Source organism: Aquarana catesbeiana, linkage group LG09, assembly GCF_042186555.1.
Source record: "Aquarana catesbeiana isolate 2022-GZ linkage group LG09, ASM4218655v1, whole genome shotgun sequence".
NCBI lineage: Eukaryota > Metazoa > Chordata > Amphibia > Anura > Ranidae > Aquarana > Aquarana catesbeiana.
In genome coordinates this window covers 276,916,136-276,930,649 of record NC_133332.1, presented here as the reverse complement: position 1 = coordinate 276,930,649, position 14,514 = coordinate 276,916,136, and the positions used below count along the sequence as shown (strand labels likewise).

Genomic DNA, 14,514 nt, shown 5'->3' with positions numbered 1-14,514 from the left:
AAGTGGTCAAAGCGTGCGCCTTTCACCAGAAATCGTGAACCAATTCCACCATGTGCAGCACACTTCCCCAGGGGGTCAAACTCACCAGAATCACAAAATAAATCAGCGTTAAGGTAGAGTAAACGGCAACCACTCAGATTCTATATCCACATCACCATCAAGATCCAACAGTACAGGGTCCCCAAGGTTGCGTCATAAAATACAAGAAAATCGGCACATAGCGTAATTTCATTTATTTTTAAACAGAAGCCCCCATATACAAGCGGACCCCTTAGTAAAAACTGCGTACATCAAAAAGGTAAAATAAAAATTATTATAATTGAAGCGCTTAACTAAGTAAACAATCCCGTGCACGGCCCTCCTTAATCATGCATGAAATCACATGAGAAAACGCATAAAAAAAATGTGAAAAAAACAGTATGTGAAAAAAACACATTCGTGCTATGTGTATAAATATGCTTATATGAGCTCAATGTAATTTACCATCGAAGACGTACATGCATAAATTAGCATGTGATAACATGTGATTCAAATAGTAATAATTCAAGTGTTAAACCATGCACATACCATAAAGCAATATGCATAAATGTATCCGTGTATATGTATTGATGCTCATGAGCTATTATTCCTATAGACAATTCATAGTGATATGGTATGTTGAAAAATTGCTGCCAATATTATAAATAGAAAATGTTCTTAAACACAAATCCTAATATTTAACCCAATAGTTCATCAGTTGAATAAAATGTAAGGGTTAAATGTATGATTATAGTCACTTCCTTCATCGGTGCCTTCAGAGTAACATTTCCCAAGTATATATATTAACTTGCGCTTTGGTTCAATTTGTAGCAATCTCAGCAACCAGATGAGTCATGCAAAGTAAACAGAAAATATCATTGCACAATGAACAAACTGGACAACAGAGGGTAGTAATCACAGAGATGCACTCACATAGACCCAATGTTAATCTGCATAAAGCAATCAGCCGCTTACGAGCGAGACTAGAACAGTCGCTGCTGCCGTACTGATAGCTCGTACCAGCAGTGCTCGTCACTGGCTCCTCCCACGCGTTACGTCACAGACCACGTGACTTTCTCAAGGATCCTTCAATCATAATGATTTTTTCTTTTACTTTTGTGGGTGTCTGAACACTTAAGATTGGTAGCAGCTTACTTTTATAAAAATTATTATCACAATTTTCCTTTTAATATACCTAATATATATTGGGTAACCCATTTCAGCGCTTGAGTTTTTCCACTTGACATTAGAAAGGTAAACCCCAGTTGGTGCTGTGTTAGATATATAGATGACATCCTCCTCCTATGGGATGGTGGCCAAGATGACTTGGACTCTTTTATGAGTGAGTTAAATGCTAACGATCGGGGCATCATTCTCAGCTATGAGGCCAGTCAAACTGAGATTAGTTTTCTAGACTTGAAAATCGGTATTAAAGATGGCCGGTTCACTACAGCTACCTTTTTTAAGAGTACGGATCGTAACTCTTATATACCCACTGATAGTTGCCATCATGAAGCCTGGTTAAGATCGGTACCAAAAAGCCAACTTTTGCGTCTGAGGTGTAACTGTTCTGAACATGATGAGTTCCTATCTGAGGCTAATATTTTGATTAAGCGGTTTCTCGAAAAAGGTTATTCTGAGGTTTCCCTTATGAATACCCTTGAAGAAGTGTCAGTGCTGGATAGGAATGAGCTATTGAAGGTTAAAACATCCAATCAAGATAGGATACCTTCTATCCCCTTTATAACCACTTATTCTATACCACACAGAAATGTGGCTAAGCTCAACAGGAAACATTGGCATATCCTTACAAATGGTCAAATTTTGGGGGGTGTTGTTCCAGCTAGACCACAAGTGATTTACAAAGGGGCTCCCTCCGTTAGAAGTAGAGTGGCCCCTAATGTTCTTGACCCTCCCCTAATCAAGAGGGGATTTTTTTGAAAGTCTTACTGGCTTCTATCAGTGTAGAAGTGTAGAGTGTGTTCCATTAGTGGATGCACACATAGAAGAACCCATAGGTTAGTTTCTACCAGTACTTTGGAGGAGTTTGAGATCAAACCTTTCGTCACATGTACGACCGAACGGGTTGTTTATCTCCTCCAATGCCCTTGTGGGCTACAGTATGTCGGGAGGACTAAGCGCCCTCTTTCGGTTAGGTTAAATGAACATGTGACGAATATTTTGACCGGTTTTCCAAAACACCCTGTTTCTAGACACTATCTTGATGTCCATAATCGCAATCCTGCTAAGACCATCTTTTTGGGGATTAATAGATACACCCCCATTGGATGGGCCTTTAATACATGGTATTTCAAGGTTAGAAATGGCATGGATATATAGGATTAAATGTTACACTCCTGCAATCACTTCCGGGTAGGCGGCGGAGGACAGTGGAGCGCCGCTGTCATTTCAATTGGGCGCAAGCAGTTCCAGGGCTGTGTGGGGAGCGAGGCACATCAAAATAAAAATTATGCAGATCAATTACAATCTTAGCATAGAAAACTCAGCATAACAAACAAATAAAAGGATTGGTGGAAGATGAGCACCTAGAACAGCACAAGAAAAAGCTGAGTGACTTGAATCAGATGAGTCCCCAGTCAAATTAGATAAATAAATGGAAAAAAAAAAAAATATATATATATATATATATATATATATATATATATATAAAACGGACTAATTTGAATACTTAAACTAGTGTGCCGAACAATTAAAGTTTAATTAATAAAATACCGGCAAAATGGAAACGATGGGGTCAAAATAATAATATTAATAAGCAGGCCAACTGGCATACTGCTGATATGTTAAAAAACCAGGGTAAAGAAATGCATATATAAAAAATGCATATATAAAAAATGACTGACTGAGAAAGTAGTCTGACTTAGCCCTAAAACAGGGAGACATCAGATAGTGGTCAAACAGAGATAGGGTTTGGTGCATGTGTAAACATTTCAGTCATTATTATGAAATTGATAAAAATAATAGTGACATTAAAAATATGAGAACAGTATATTGGGACATATATATATCAAAATAAATATGTACATGTATAAGTAGCTCCCCAGTGTAATATGATTATACAACATAGAGGCATATTGATTAAACACAGGAAGAGACCCCGTGTAAAAAGGTGTACATGAGTACACTCAACAAGACCTAAAAGATAAAAATTACATACAATTACAAAACTATATATATATAAAATGATATATGTAGGGCTTTTTGATTGCTGCCAGAGATAGATAGAGTCTATATCTATCTCTGGCAACAATCAAAAAGCCCTGCAGTTAATGATAGGAATACTGAGATGACACAAGTTGAAAATCCTATAGAGAGATCTCAGCACCCCACTATCAATGATCCCCTGGAAAGAGATTATCAACTTAATGAGGGACCCATACACCCCCCGGCAGGGCAGTCTACTCCAATTAGGAGCATCATTGATCATGGGAGAGAGAGAGACCGGCTAGAGGGGGCCCCCCCAATCCTCATTACCATCTTACGAATAACAGTCAATATCATGTTCCAGTACATAATAAATATGATATTATGGGGCAATATAATGATAGGCAGAGATATCAATCCCCACGTCCTTTTTTAGGGAGAGGGAGAGAATGGCAGAAACGGGGTCGAGGGTTCCCCCCACGAAGAGGAAGATGCCCAATGTACCCTCAGCAAACACAGGAGAACAGGGGATCACAATGGAGGGATCCGGCATATAGGGAAAGAGAGTGGGCCCAATACCAAGACCTAAGGAGAGAAGAACAAGGGGCTGCAGAGCGGGACGAAGGATCCAGGAAAAGAAAGAGAGAACAGGACTAGGTGGTATCTTCAACCTGACTGATGCCAGTTTAATGCATAAGGAGACCAACATTCTAAATCTAGGTCTGAAGTGCGGTTTAAAAAGACCTATTAATAAATTTGATGTATTTGTAGATGTACATAAATTTATGAGAAAAATTACTATGAAAAAATACTTCTTAAACAAAAACTCACAACCTGTCACTAGTCTTTCATCGGTCACTATTGATAGTTTATTACGCAAGAAATCACTTTTCAATCCCCTAAATGGGGCTAACCAGCAAGTGGATGTTTTTAAAGGGCTTATTCTACAGCAGGGGTCGTCATACCCTGGTCCCCGGCCCACTACCGGGCCGTGGCCCTTCTGCAGCTGGGCCGTGGGTGCCGTCAGCCGGCAAGAGAAATGCTGGGCTGCCGGCATGAGAGCACTGGGTGGATGGAAGAAGCAGGTGGGCAAGCAGAGATGATATCATCTCTCTCCGCCCCCACATCACCACTGTTCCGCCCTCAAAGCCAGTGCTCTGTCTCGCGTCGGAAGTGCGGCGGGGAGCAGAGAGAAGACGTCATCTCATACTGCCTGCCCCACATCACTGCTCTCCTAGGGCTCCTCGCTTTGTGAAAACTTAGATTCCTTGTTCAGTGGCGCAGATTGTCTGCCCCCCGGACAGCTAATCATGAATGGCAGAGGGGTGGAGCCAGAGAGTGACAGCCGAAGGAGTCCTGGACCCTCGCTTTGCCAGGTGAGACCAGCTGCAGCATGAGGAGGGAGACACCCTGCAACATCCAGAGAGGTAATCCCACAGAGATGTGACATCATCAGTGACAGGTGAGCTGTGTGTGGGAGTACAGGTGAGGTGTGCTGGGACTTGTAGTTCACCCCTCATCTGCCTGACATACCAGGGGCGCTTCACTCAGTCTGCATCTGGTGACAGGCAACGTGGCAGGTGGCAATCCACATCTTGTGGCAGTAAGCGTGGCAGGTGATGTGGCAAGTGACATTCCGCATCTGGTGACAGGCAACGTAGCAGGTGACTATCCACATCTGGTAGCAGGCGACAGTGGCAAGTGACACACTCAGGGCTCCCACTGATTCTACATTATGGTGAGTTGAACTATTTCATTTATTACTACAATGTAATAATAGAAATAATGTGCTTCAATCACCCTGACACCATATCAAGCATGGTGCCGTGATGATTGAAGCTCTAACACCAGCCACTGCCTGCGAAAAATCATGAACCCCCCCGGTCCTTGGCACAATTTTCTTCCACACAGCCAGTCCCTGGTGCCAAAAGGTTGGGGAACACTGTTCTATGGGATCTTGATAGCCTAATACCAAAGAAAGATGTGAACCCTCAATATATTCAAGAAGGCATTGCATCATTGGAAAAAAGAAAAGATCTGGTTATAAGACCAGCGGATAAAGGGGGTGGAGTTGTAATACTCACAAAGGATTTTTATTACAATCAACTAAATGAGATGCTCATGGATGAAGATACATATAAAAAGTTGGACAGAGACCCTACTATGCAATATGAAAAAGAACTACAGGCCTTGGTTGAATCAGGATACCAAACAGGAGTTCTATCTACTAAAGAGAAGAAATATCTCCCTCCAAGTTTTAGTAGAATCCCAACTATATACACGTTGCTGAAAATCCATAAGGATTCACAACGTCCTCCCGGGAGACCCATTGTTAATGGGATAGGGTCAGTAGCTTCACGGATGGGGCAATATCTGGATCTGTTCTTACAAAAAAGTGTAACACAAACCAGAGCGTATTTAAGAGATACAAAAAATCTGCTACAGCTCTTACAAGAAATTGATTTATCTGGTCCAACACGATGATGCTCTGTTGGCCCTAAATTGGGCCCTGAGTCAGAGGGATGACATATCCCATAACCAGAAGGTGTTTATAAGGAATGCCCTGGACTTTTGTCTAGGGCGTAATTATTTCTTGTACAATGGTGAGTTCTATTCTCAGAGACGTGGTGTTGCAATGGGTGCCAAATTTGCCCCTAATTTAGCAAACCTATTCATGGGCGAGTGGGAGGATAAAACAATATTCTCTGTGAAAAGGGATCAACTACTGATGTACAGAAGATATATCGACAACTTATTCTTTATCTGATCTGGAACGAGCACTTCGTTGCAACAATTTTTAGAACTATTCAACTCCAACATCAACAACATTAAATTAAGAAGTGATTTTAGTACAAGCAACATCCACTTTCTTGATGTCAACATTTACAGACAAGGTGATAAACTAGCCACATCAGTTTATTTCAAGCCTACAGATTCCAATAGCTACATACCAATTCATAGTGGACATCATCCCATGTGGCTGAAGAATATCCCTAAGGGACAATTCACCAGAGTGAGGAGAAATTGCACAGAAAGGCTACTCTGAGGAAATTCTGGAGTCTATTATTGATGATGTAGCCTCAATACCAATGGATGAGCTCTTAAAGGATACACCTCACCTTGCGGCGAGCAATAATCAGGAATGGAGCTTTATATCAGGGTTCCACTCACAATATAGGGAAGTTGAAAAAATCTTTAGTACCCATTGGCATATTCTCCTTATGGACAAAGTACTCAAACCAGTATTATCCTCTAAACCTGGGTTTATTTATAGAAGGGCTCCCAGTTATGCAGATAAAGTTGTAAAAAAGGTACTAGACCCTCCATGCAGGCCCCCATCCTTTTGGAATAAGAATGGGTTTTATGCTTGCTGAAGATGCCGTGCGGGGGGGGTGGTCTTACCCCCCGCTAGCGACCGAGAAAGGTTTAAAACCGCCCGCCCGCTGCAGCGGTGCTTTGGGGGCGGGTTTGCAGCGCTGCCCCATTGTTTTCAATGGGAAGGGGCACATTAGGAGCAGTAATTACACCGCTCTTACAGCGCTCCAAAGATGCGGCTTGCAGGACTTTTTTGACCACCCTGCAAGTGCACCGTTGCAGTGTGAAAGCCCTCGGGCTTCCATACTGGAGTGCATTGAGTGGCTCTTTCGGGGCGCTTTGCAGGCGCTTTTTTTAGCACTTTAGCGCCTGCAAAGCACCTCAGTGTGAAAGGAGCCTAACGCTGATTTATTTTGTGAATCTGGTGAGTTTGACTCCCTGGGGGAGTGTGCTGCACATGGTGGAATTGGTTCACAATTTCTGGTGAAAGGTGCACGTTTTGACCACTTTAATTCTACAATCAAAACCTTTTTTGGAACTGTTTACCCTGCCATCTACTGCTTATAGAATTTTATTTGTGGGAAAGACCACATGCTGTGATAATGCGTTTTTATCACGTTTTAATTTTAGCGCTGTTTTGGTATCCTAATAATTTAGTGTTTGTACTGTTTATTTGTATACTACTGTTTGGTATTTTTTCCTGCTCTTTCAAACAGCTGCTTAGTACCTTGTAAATATTGGGACAGTTTTATTTCAAGGATTACATCTATTTCTGCTAACAGATTAGTGGGATTGATCTGGCGCTGAGTGGGTGCTTTCTCTGGGCCTCTTTCTATGCACCTCTTCTTTTAGATGTCATTTTATAGGCTTGTATAAGCTTAGTGTTCCCTTTTGTCCTCCTGATGTCCGCCCATAGTCCCACCAAAAGCCTGCCCACAGACCATAAGAAGCTCTGCTTCCTGTAACCTCTTGTCATTGCTTGAAGAAGGAATCATTTAGCTGTTCCGAAACGCATCACATTCACTTCTGGCTTGCGGTCCATGCTGGTTGCTGGTCCCTTCCTGCTGACGTCACTTTCGGGATTCAGTTTCCACGCTGTCTCAGACAGCTTAGCTGTCTCCCCAGTATCCAGAGAGCTATGGCTTCCCTCTGCTGGCCACTTCAAAACATACTGCCATAGTTACACCTTCGGATATCCCTGGGACTCCTTGGGACTACCAGAATGCCGGACCTTCTGCCAGATTATTAATATGATGTGCTCCTACCCATCTACCTTTTTGTAAGTGTTTTTAACCCTTTTGGGATACATAAAGTTTTACTTCTGCACTTAGAAGTGCCTTTTTTTCTTTCTATTTTACCTCCAGAGTCTGCTTTTTACTTCAAGTGCTGCCATAAGTGTATGAAGAGCCTTTTACGTTTCAACACAGACTGATATCTGCTTGGTCTGTTATTCAGAGCGCCCTTATACATACTTTATCTGTAACCAAGAGGATTAAATCGTATTAGGTTTATTCAAACAGTCCTATGCTTATATGTAAGTTACTCTCTATTCAGCACAGTATTTAACGCGACGCACCATTGGACACAAGTTGGCAGATTAGGAGATAGCCAACGCTGAGAAATCAAATTATGGGTAAGAAATAACAAATGTGTCACTTACATTTTTTAGGAAAAAAATGGAATATGCCCAGCAGGGCAAATTTAGAATCAGGACTCAATTGAATTGAACAAAGTTCATATAAAATTCAAAATATATCTATCTAGCACCTAAATCATTTAGGACATTGTCATAACATATGAATTAATTTGTCAGTATGTACACTACAGCGAGGGCAATTAGAGGAAGTTTGACAGCCCCAAGAAAACAATTTTTGAGGGGTATAATAGACTTTAAGGAGTATAAAAAGCTGTGTCAGCTGTTGAGAGAAGGAAAGCAAAATTTCTGGAAGGAGCTCTAACGCCACCTCCCACTGATACTTATCTAGTTGACCTACTGTATATTTTGACTCCATATCTGTCTGCATTCAATCAAGGTTTAGGCCTAGCATAGCCACCATTAGTGCACACTGGTGGTATTGTTCCTTCATTTGATAGATCAAGTCTTTTTCTACTGCTCACTTTTGCATTTGGGTGATGTTGCTCCTGTTTATGCTGACCTGGACGCTCCCTGTCATTTTATGCTTAGCCTTTGGTGTTAGCCATCCTGTATGCTGAATTGTGTTACCACAATTGCCAATTTATGTGTTTTTGTTATCAGTTATTAATCTTACTAAGTGACAATACAAAAGGATTACTTTTGCTAAATGGTTTGGTGACTACTCTTTGATCTAGCACTACTATTGGGTATTAAAAGTTAATTGGGTTAGCTTGCTGTTTTACACTCCCTGGTGTGTCAGAAGTTTTTAAAAACATAAATAGTGCAATGCAAAATAAAACTAGACTAAATCACTAAGGATTAATACATGTATGAATTAAAAAACTTCAGAGAGAAAGTCCATGCATAAAATAGGGAGTAAGGCAGATAGAGTCCTCAGCTGTGAACACTTGTGCTGGTAAAGATGCTTTTCAAACTGGTGCAGATTTGAGAAAATACCACCACCGACAGAAATACAGGCCGCTCACCTTGCACAGTGAACCTACTGAGCTAACAGGTCTACAAAAGCCTTCCCCTCACAAGGAGTTAAAGAGGTAGAGATGTTTTCCAGAGATCCAGCTCATATTACACATCCACTGCTCCAAATCACTCATCAGATCTCCCAATCAATGTTGTTACAAACAAACTTCTGGCCTGCCTACAGGATGGATATCACCCATAGGTGTGCGCAGCCTATTGCATTAGAGTGTGCACCCCAAATGTATTAAAACTTGGACTGTGTTAGTAGAGCAGTGGATGGTGTCAGTAAAGCAGTGGACTTGTCAGTAGGGCAGTGGATGGTGGCAGTAGTTTTTTATTTTTACTTCCTTTATTAATTTATTATTTTTTACAGTTTTTTAGGAGCCCTGTTGGGGGGCCTTGGTGAAATATCAGCAGGGGGAATCTGCGCTGCACTGGGTGATTAGGGTGTGCCCAGGCACACCCGGCACACCCCCTGCGCATGCCTATGATATCACCCGAATGCATAAAAGCCAGTCAGAAAGGAAAAGAGCCTCTACACAAGTATCTGCCTTACTCCCTATTTTATGCATGGACTTTCTCTCTGAAGTTTTTAAATTCATACATTTATTAATCCTTAGTGAGTTAGTCTAGTTTTATTTAGCGCTGCACTATTTCTGTTTTTAAAAAGTTTACTGAGGATTTGTATTTTGACCTTGAGTGTTATAGCGGCTTTTTAGATTAGGATATTTGTTTGCGCCGATTGATCACTATTTATTTTTGGTGTGTCAGAAGGGCTGAGAGCTTTGAGAAGGACGAGGCAAAGAACAGAGGACTAAGTGCTAGATCATACTGTACTTCTGAGTCTGCAGAGAGGCTAAAGAGATTGAATAATGGGTATAAAAGTGTAATGAAAAACTCAAGCGCTGATATGAAAATAAGTAATGTGATAGAAACTAAATTAATTAATTAATTAAGCTGCAATCAATCGTGAGTGTTCAGACACCTTGAAGTGAAAAATTAATAAAAAATTATTGATGCGCTCTAATTTGAACTATCAACTTGTGTGATAACCACTATAAATATAATATATTATGCACAAATCCAAACATCAAAAATAAATATAATTAGTATTCCAGAGATATGATTAGTGAGAGCTTGATAATTCCAATAATCGAGAACTACCACTTTAGTGAATAGTGCATGATAATATTAAAAATAAAATGTGATAGGTTGCAAAAATTTTATATATTTTAAATATATAAAAATGAAATCTCTATCAATATTCACCCATTAGTTCAATTGCAACTGGACTGAAAGGGTTAAGCTCACTAAAGTTGTTATTCAGGCTGATAGTTAACCACACAAACATAAATAGGTTTAAAGTATCTTTTCCAAGTTAAGAGTAATTGATGGCTTGCTCTTGGTTTCACTTTCTTATCATCTCAATGTAAACATTCATGGAGAGAAAATAAAGACATCATTGCACAATGATCAGATAAGGAACACAGCAGAGAGATAACCACAAAAAGATACACTCACATAGCCTCACAGATTAAATAATGCTGCTATGCTACTTGGCTGGGAAATCAAAATCACAGCACTAGATAAACAAAATTACATATTATTAGGCAGGTAACATAGTTGTATAATGTATGAATTTTAAATAGTTATTTTTATTATTATCTGGATTTTGCAAAAGCATTTGGCACAGTTCCCCATAAACATTTACTGTACAAAATAAGGTCCTTTGGTATGGACTATAGGGTCAATACATGGATTGAAAACTGGCTACAAGGGCGAGTTCAGAGGGTGGTGATAAATGGGTAATACTCGGAATGGTCAGGGGTGGGTAGTGGGGTCCCACAGGGTTCTGTGCTGGAACCAATCCTATTTAATTTGTTCATATTCGACCTGGAGGATGGGGTAAACAGTTCAAGCTCTGTATTTACGGACAATACTAAGCTAAGCAAAGCAATAACTTCTCCGCAGGATGTGGAAACCTTGCAAGAACATCTGAACAAATTAATGGGGTGGGCAACTACATGGCAATTGAGGTTTAATGTAGAAAAATCTAAAATAATGCATTTGGGTGGCAAAAATATGAATGCAATCTATACACTAGGGGAGAACCTCTGGGGGAATCTAGGCTGGAAAAGGACCTGGGGTTCCCTAATAAATGATAGGCCAAGCTGCTTCTAACAAAGCAAACAGAATATTGGCATGCATTAAAAAAGGGATTCACTCCAGGGATAAAGCGATAATTCTCCCACTCTACAAGACTCTGGTAAAGCCGCACCTGGAGTATGCTGTCCAGTTCTGGGCACCAGTCCTCAGGAAGAATGTACTGGAAATGGAGCGAGTACAAAGAAGGGCAACAAAGCTAATAAAGGGTCTGGAGGATATTAATTATGAGGAAAGGTTGCTAGCACAGAACTTATTCTCTCTGGAGAAGAGACGCTTGAGAGGGGATATGATTTCATTTTACAAATACCGTACTGGTGACCCCACAATAGGGATAAAACTTTTTCACGGAAGGGAGTTTAACAAGATACATGGCCACTCATTAAAATTAGAAGAAAAGAGGTTTAACCTTAAACTACATAGAGGGTTCTTTACTGTAAGAGCGGCAAGGATGTGGAATTTCCTTCCACAGGCGATGGTCTCAGCAGGGGGGGCATAGATAGTTTCAAAAAACTATTAGATAAGCACCTAAACGACCACAACATACAGGGATATACAGGGTAATACTCACATATAATTACACACATAGGTTGGACTTGATGGACTTCTGTCTTTTTTCAACCTCACTTACTATATAACTATGTACTATTTAGTTGTTTTCTGAAGTTCAGCTTTAACGGAAATGTCACTTTTTGTGTCTTGACACACGCAATGCTTGCTTTTATAATGAAGTTGTTTATTGGGAGAATAGAATGAATATAGGGTAAAGCATCCTAACTAACAGAAACTTTTAACAAATTTGTTATTTTTCCAGGTAAGGCTTTGGGACTGTGAAAATGGGAAATGTATAAAAGTCCTCAAGGTAGGAAAAATGATCAGCTAACGTAATGTTTATTTTTTATTTAAAAAACAAATCTAGAAAATAAGCTGTTCTTTGAAATAACATTTCTTAACAACCGAACAACTATGTACTGTATAATTCAATTAAAGTGGTACCATGAATTGAAAGTAGGCACCCGCACATACCTTTCAGTTTAAAAGCTGGGGTGCTCCAAAATAAATATCATGAGAAAGAAAACAAAAGATGGCCTGCTTCCACCCATGCCTCAACATAGGTCTAAAATTAGCATTTTAGAGCACCCTGGGTTTCAGGGACCATGGTAGCCTAAAAGCAAAAGAATAATAGTGAAAATAGATATCTGTTGGTACATGTAGGCACCTGCTTGTGGCTAATTTTGATTTAAGGTGCCATTTTTTTGTATAAGTGGTTTAAGAAACTTCCCCAATCTATATGTGAAAATGTAAGTAAATCAGAAAGTGGAGTTTACCTTAGTCTGGGTATAATTATGGAAGCCATTGAAGTAAGATACAACAAGTTCTAATATGTGCGGGTCAAGATGGGACTGTAGCTTTATACTTCTATATGGGTCAACTTTCCTTTCTATCAGCGACAGCAAGGATATTTCGGTGATGATACTGTAGTTGTACTGTAGCAACTGTACTGATCAATAGAAATGTGAGGAGAGCCAGCTCCCCGTCAAATCTGGAAAATTATATATTAGATTGCCATAGTGTTCTGGGCACTTGGTGTGCTCTAGAAGAGTGGTCGCCCACCAGTGGATCGTGGACCACTTATGGTCTACGAAAAAGTTTTGGTGGTCCCCAAGTCAACATTGTGGCGTATGTATGCTGCCCAATGTTTTTTCCACTGTTGTTTTCTGGCTCCTGTGAACTCTAAAGGTGAAGAAGGAGGGGACTTCCGATGGCAGTGCTGATCACAGACTGTGGGAGGGAGCATGGAGCTCGATCACATGGCTGGATAAGGAAGTGAGATCCAATGATGAGGCAGTGGTGTGATGCAGATTCCGGAGGGGGCAGAGGGGGACTGGAGCATTGTGTGTATAAGGCAGCAGTGTGATCCAGGGGGAAGGGGGCAGAGAGCCGGAACAGTTTGTGTATAAGTCATGTAAAATTCATGTTAATGGTTAGTGTTAAAGTGGGATTAAAAATTGTGAGTTTAGTGGTCCGTGAGGTCCGAAATGTTCACGACCACTGCTCTAGAATGCATTTAAAAGTACTAGAGCACTATTGTGGTTTTACAACACCTACTGAAAGATACTGAAGGGCTTGCTTTCATTTTCAGCTTTGTTAAATTTTTTAAAATTTTCAGGAGAATTTAAAATAAACCTGATAGGTTGTTCCTACTGTCAGTGAAGCAGGCTGATTGGTAATGACTTTGAATTAACATATTCTTTTTTTTATTACAGGGAATGCTAGACACGGCCCATACTTGTACGTTTTCCCCTAAGGGCACACTGCTGCTAATTGGAGCCATGGGGTTTTACGAATTGGACTGAAGCACATTATGACAGAATATGAAACCAGCCTTTTATCTACCATGTGCACCACAGCTGGGTTTCCGTTTTGGAGAACATAGACTTTAGACCCAGGAAGAAATCTTAAATTGGGTTCTACTTTTTAAAAAATGCAATGTAGCAGCATTACTGAAATAAGATGGCCTTGTTTTCTGAAATAATGGAACATTACAAGTGGATAGATACTTCTGTAATGATCAACAATAAGTGGACCTGTAAAGGGAACCAGTGCTTTGGCTATGCAGGGAAAAGCAACAAACTCACTTTAAAGTTATTGTCCACAGAAAGTTAGACCTTCCCTCCCTTGCACTCCCCACCTACTACACTCAGGTGACCTATATAAACAAATCACAGGTACAAAGAAATATGTGAAAACACAGTGTAACGCTAAAAAAACATCAAAGAAATTATGAATCTCCATCGCTCCTCACATTGCTTTTTAACCTTGTGATCACATTTTTGTACACATCTGTGAATCGATGTTTGTACTTTTTTTTACAATAAATCCCCCTTTTGACCTGCACCATATGGAGCCTTTTTGTTTCTTATCATCTTTATGCTGGTCTGGGTGAGAGCATCTTTTTACCCACTATTTACGTCTAGATCGCTCTCCATCTGGTTCCAGTTCCATCTCCCGTGCAGCGTTGGACTTTCAGGCTTTGGCCTATACAAGCTCAACTGGCTCACTGCCATTGGCATGTGAGTCCACTCCATCGGGTAATGCTGCATACACACGATCGGGATTTTGGACGGAAAAAGATATGATGGCTTTTCCGACGGGATTCCGCTCAAGCTTGCCTTTCATACACACGGTCACACAAAAGTTCACTGAACTTTCGACCGTCAAGAACACAGTGACGTACA

General features: G+C 40.5%; 1 protein-coding gene across 2 annotated transcripts in view; it reads left to right on the top strand.

The window, feature by feature from the left end:
* Positions 1-14,173, top strand: part of WDR38 (WD repeat domain 38) — a 575,566-nt gene extending 561,393 nt beyond the window's left edge. For both annotated transcript variants that reach the window (XM_073600360.1, XM_073600359.1), the window contains 2 exons: positions 12,090-12,137; positions 13,543-14,173. In XM_073600360.1, coding sequence (XP_073456461.1) covers positions 12,090-12,137; positions 13,543-13,632 — 138 coding nt within the window. In that variant the 3' untranslated portion in view covers positions 13,633-14,173. The remainder of the gene's footprint in view (positions 1-12,089; positions 12,138-13,542) is intronic.
* Positions 14,174-14,514: the final 341 nt, after the last annotated feature.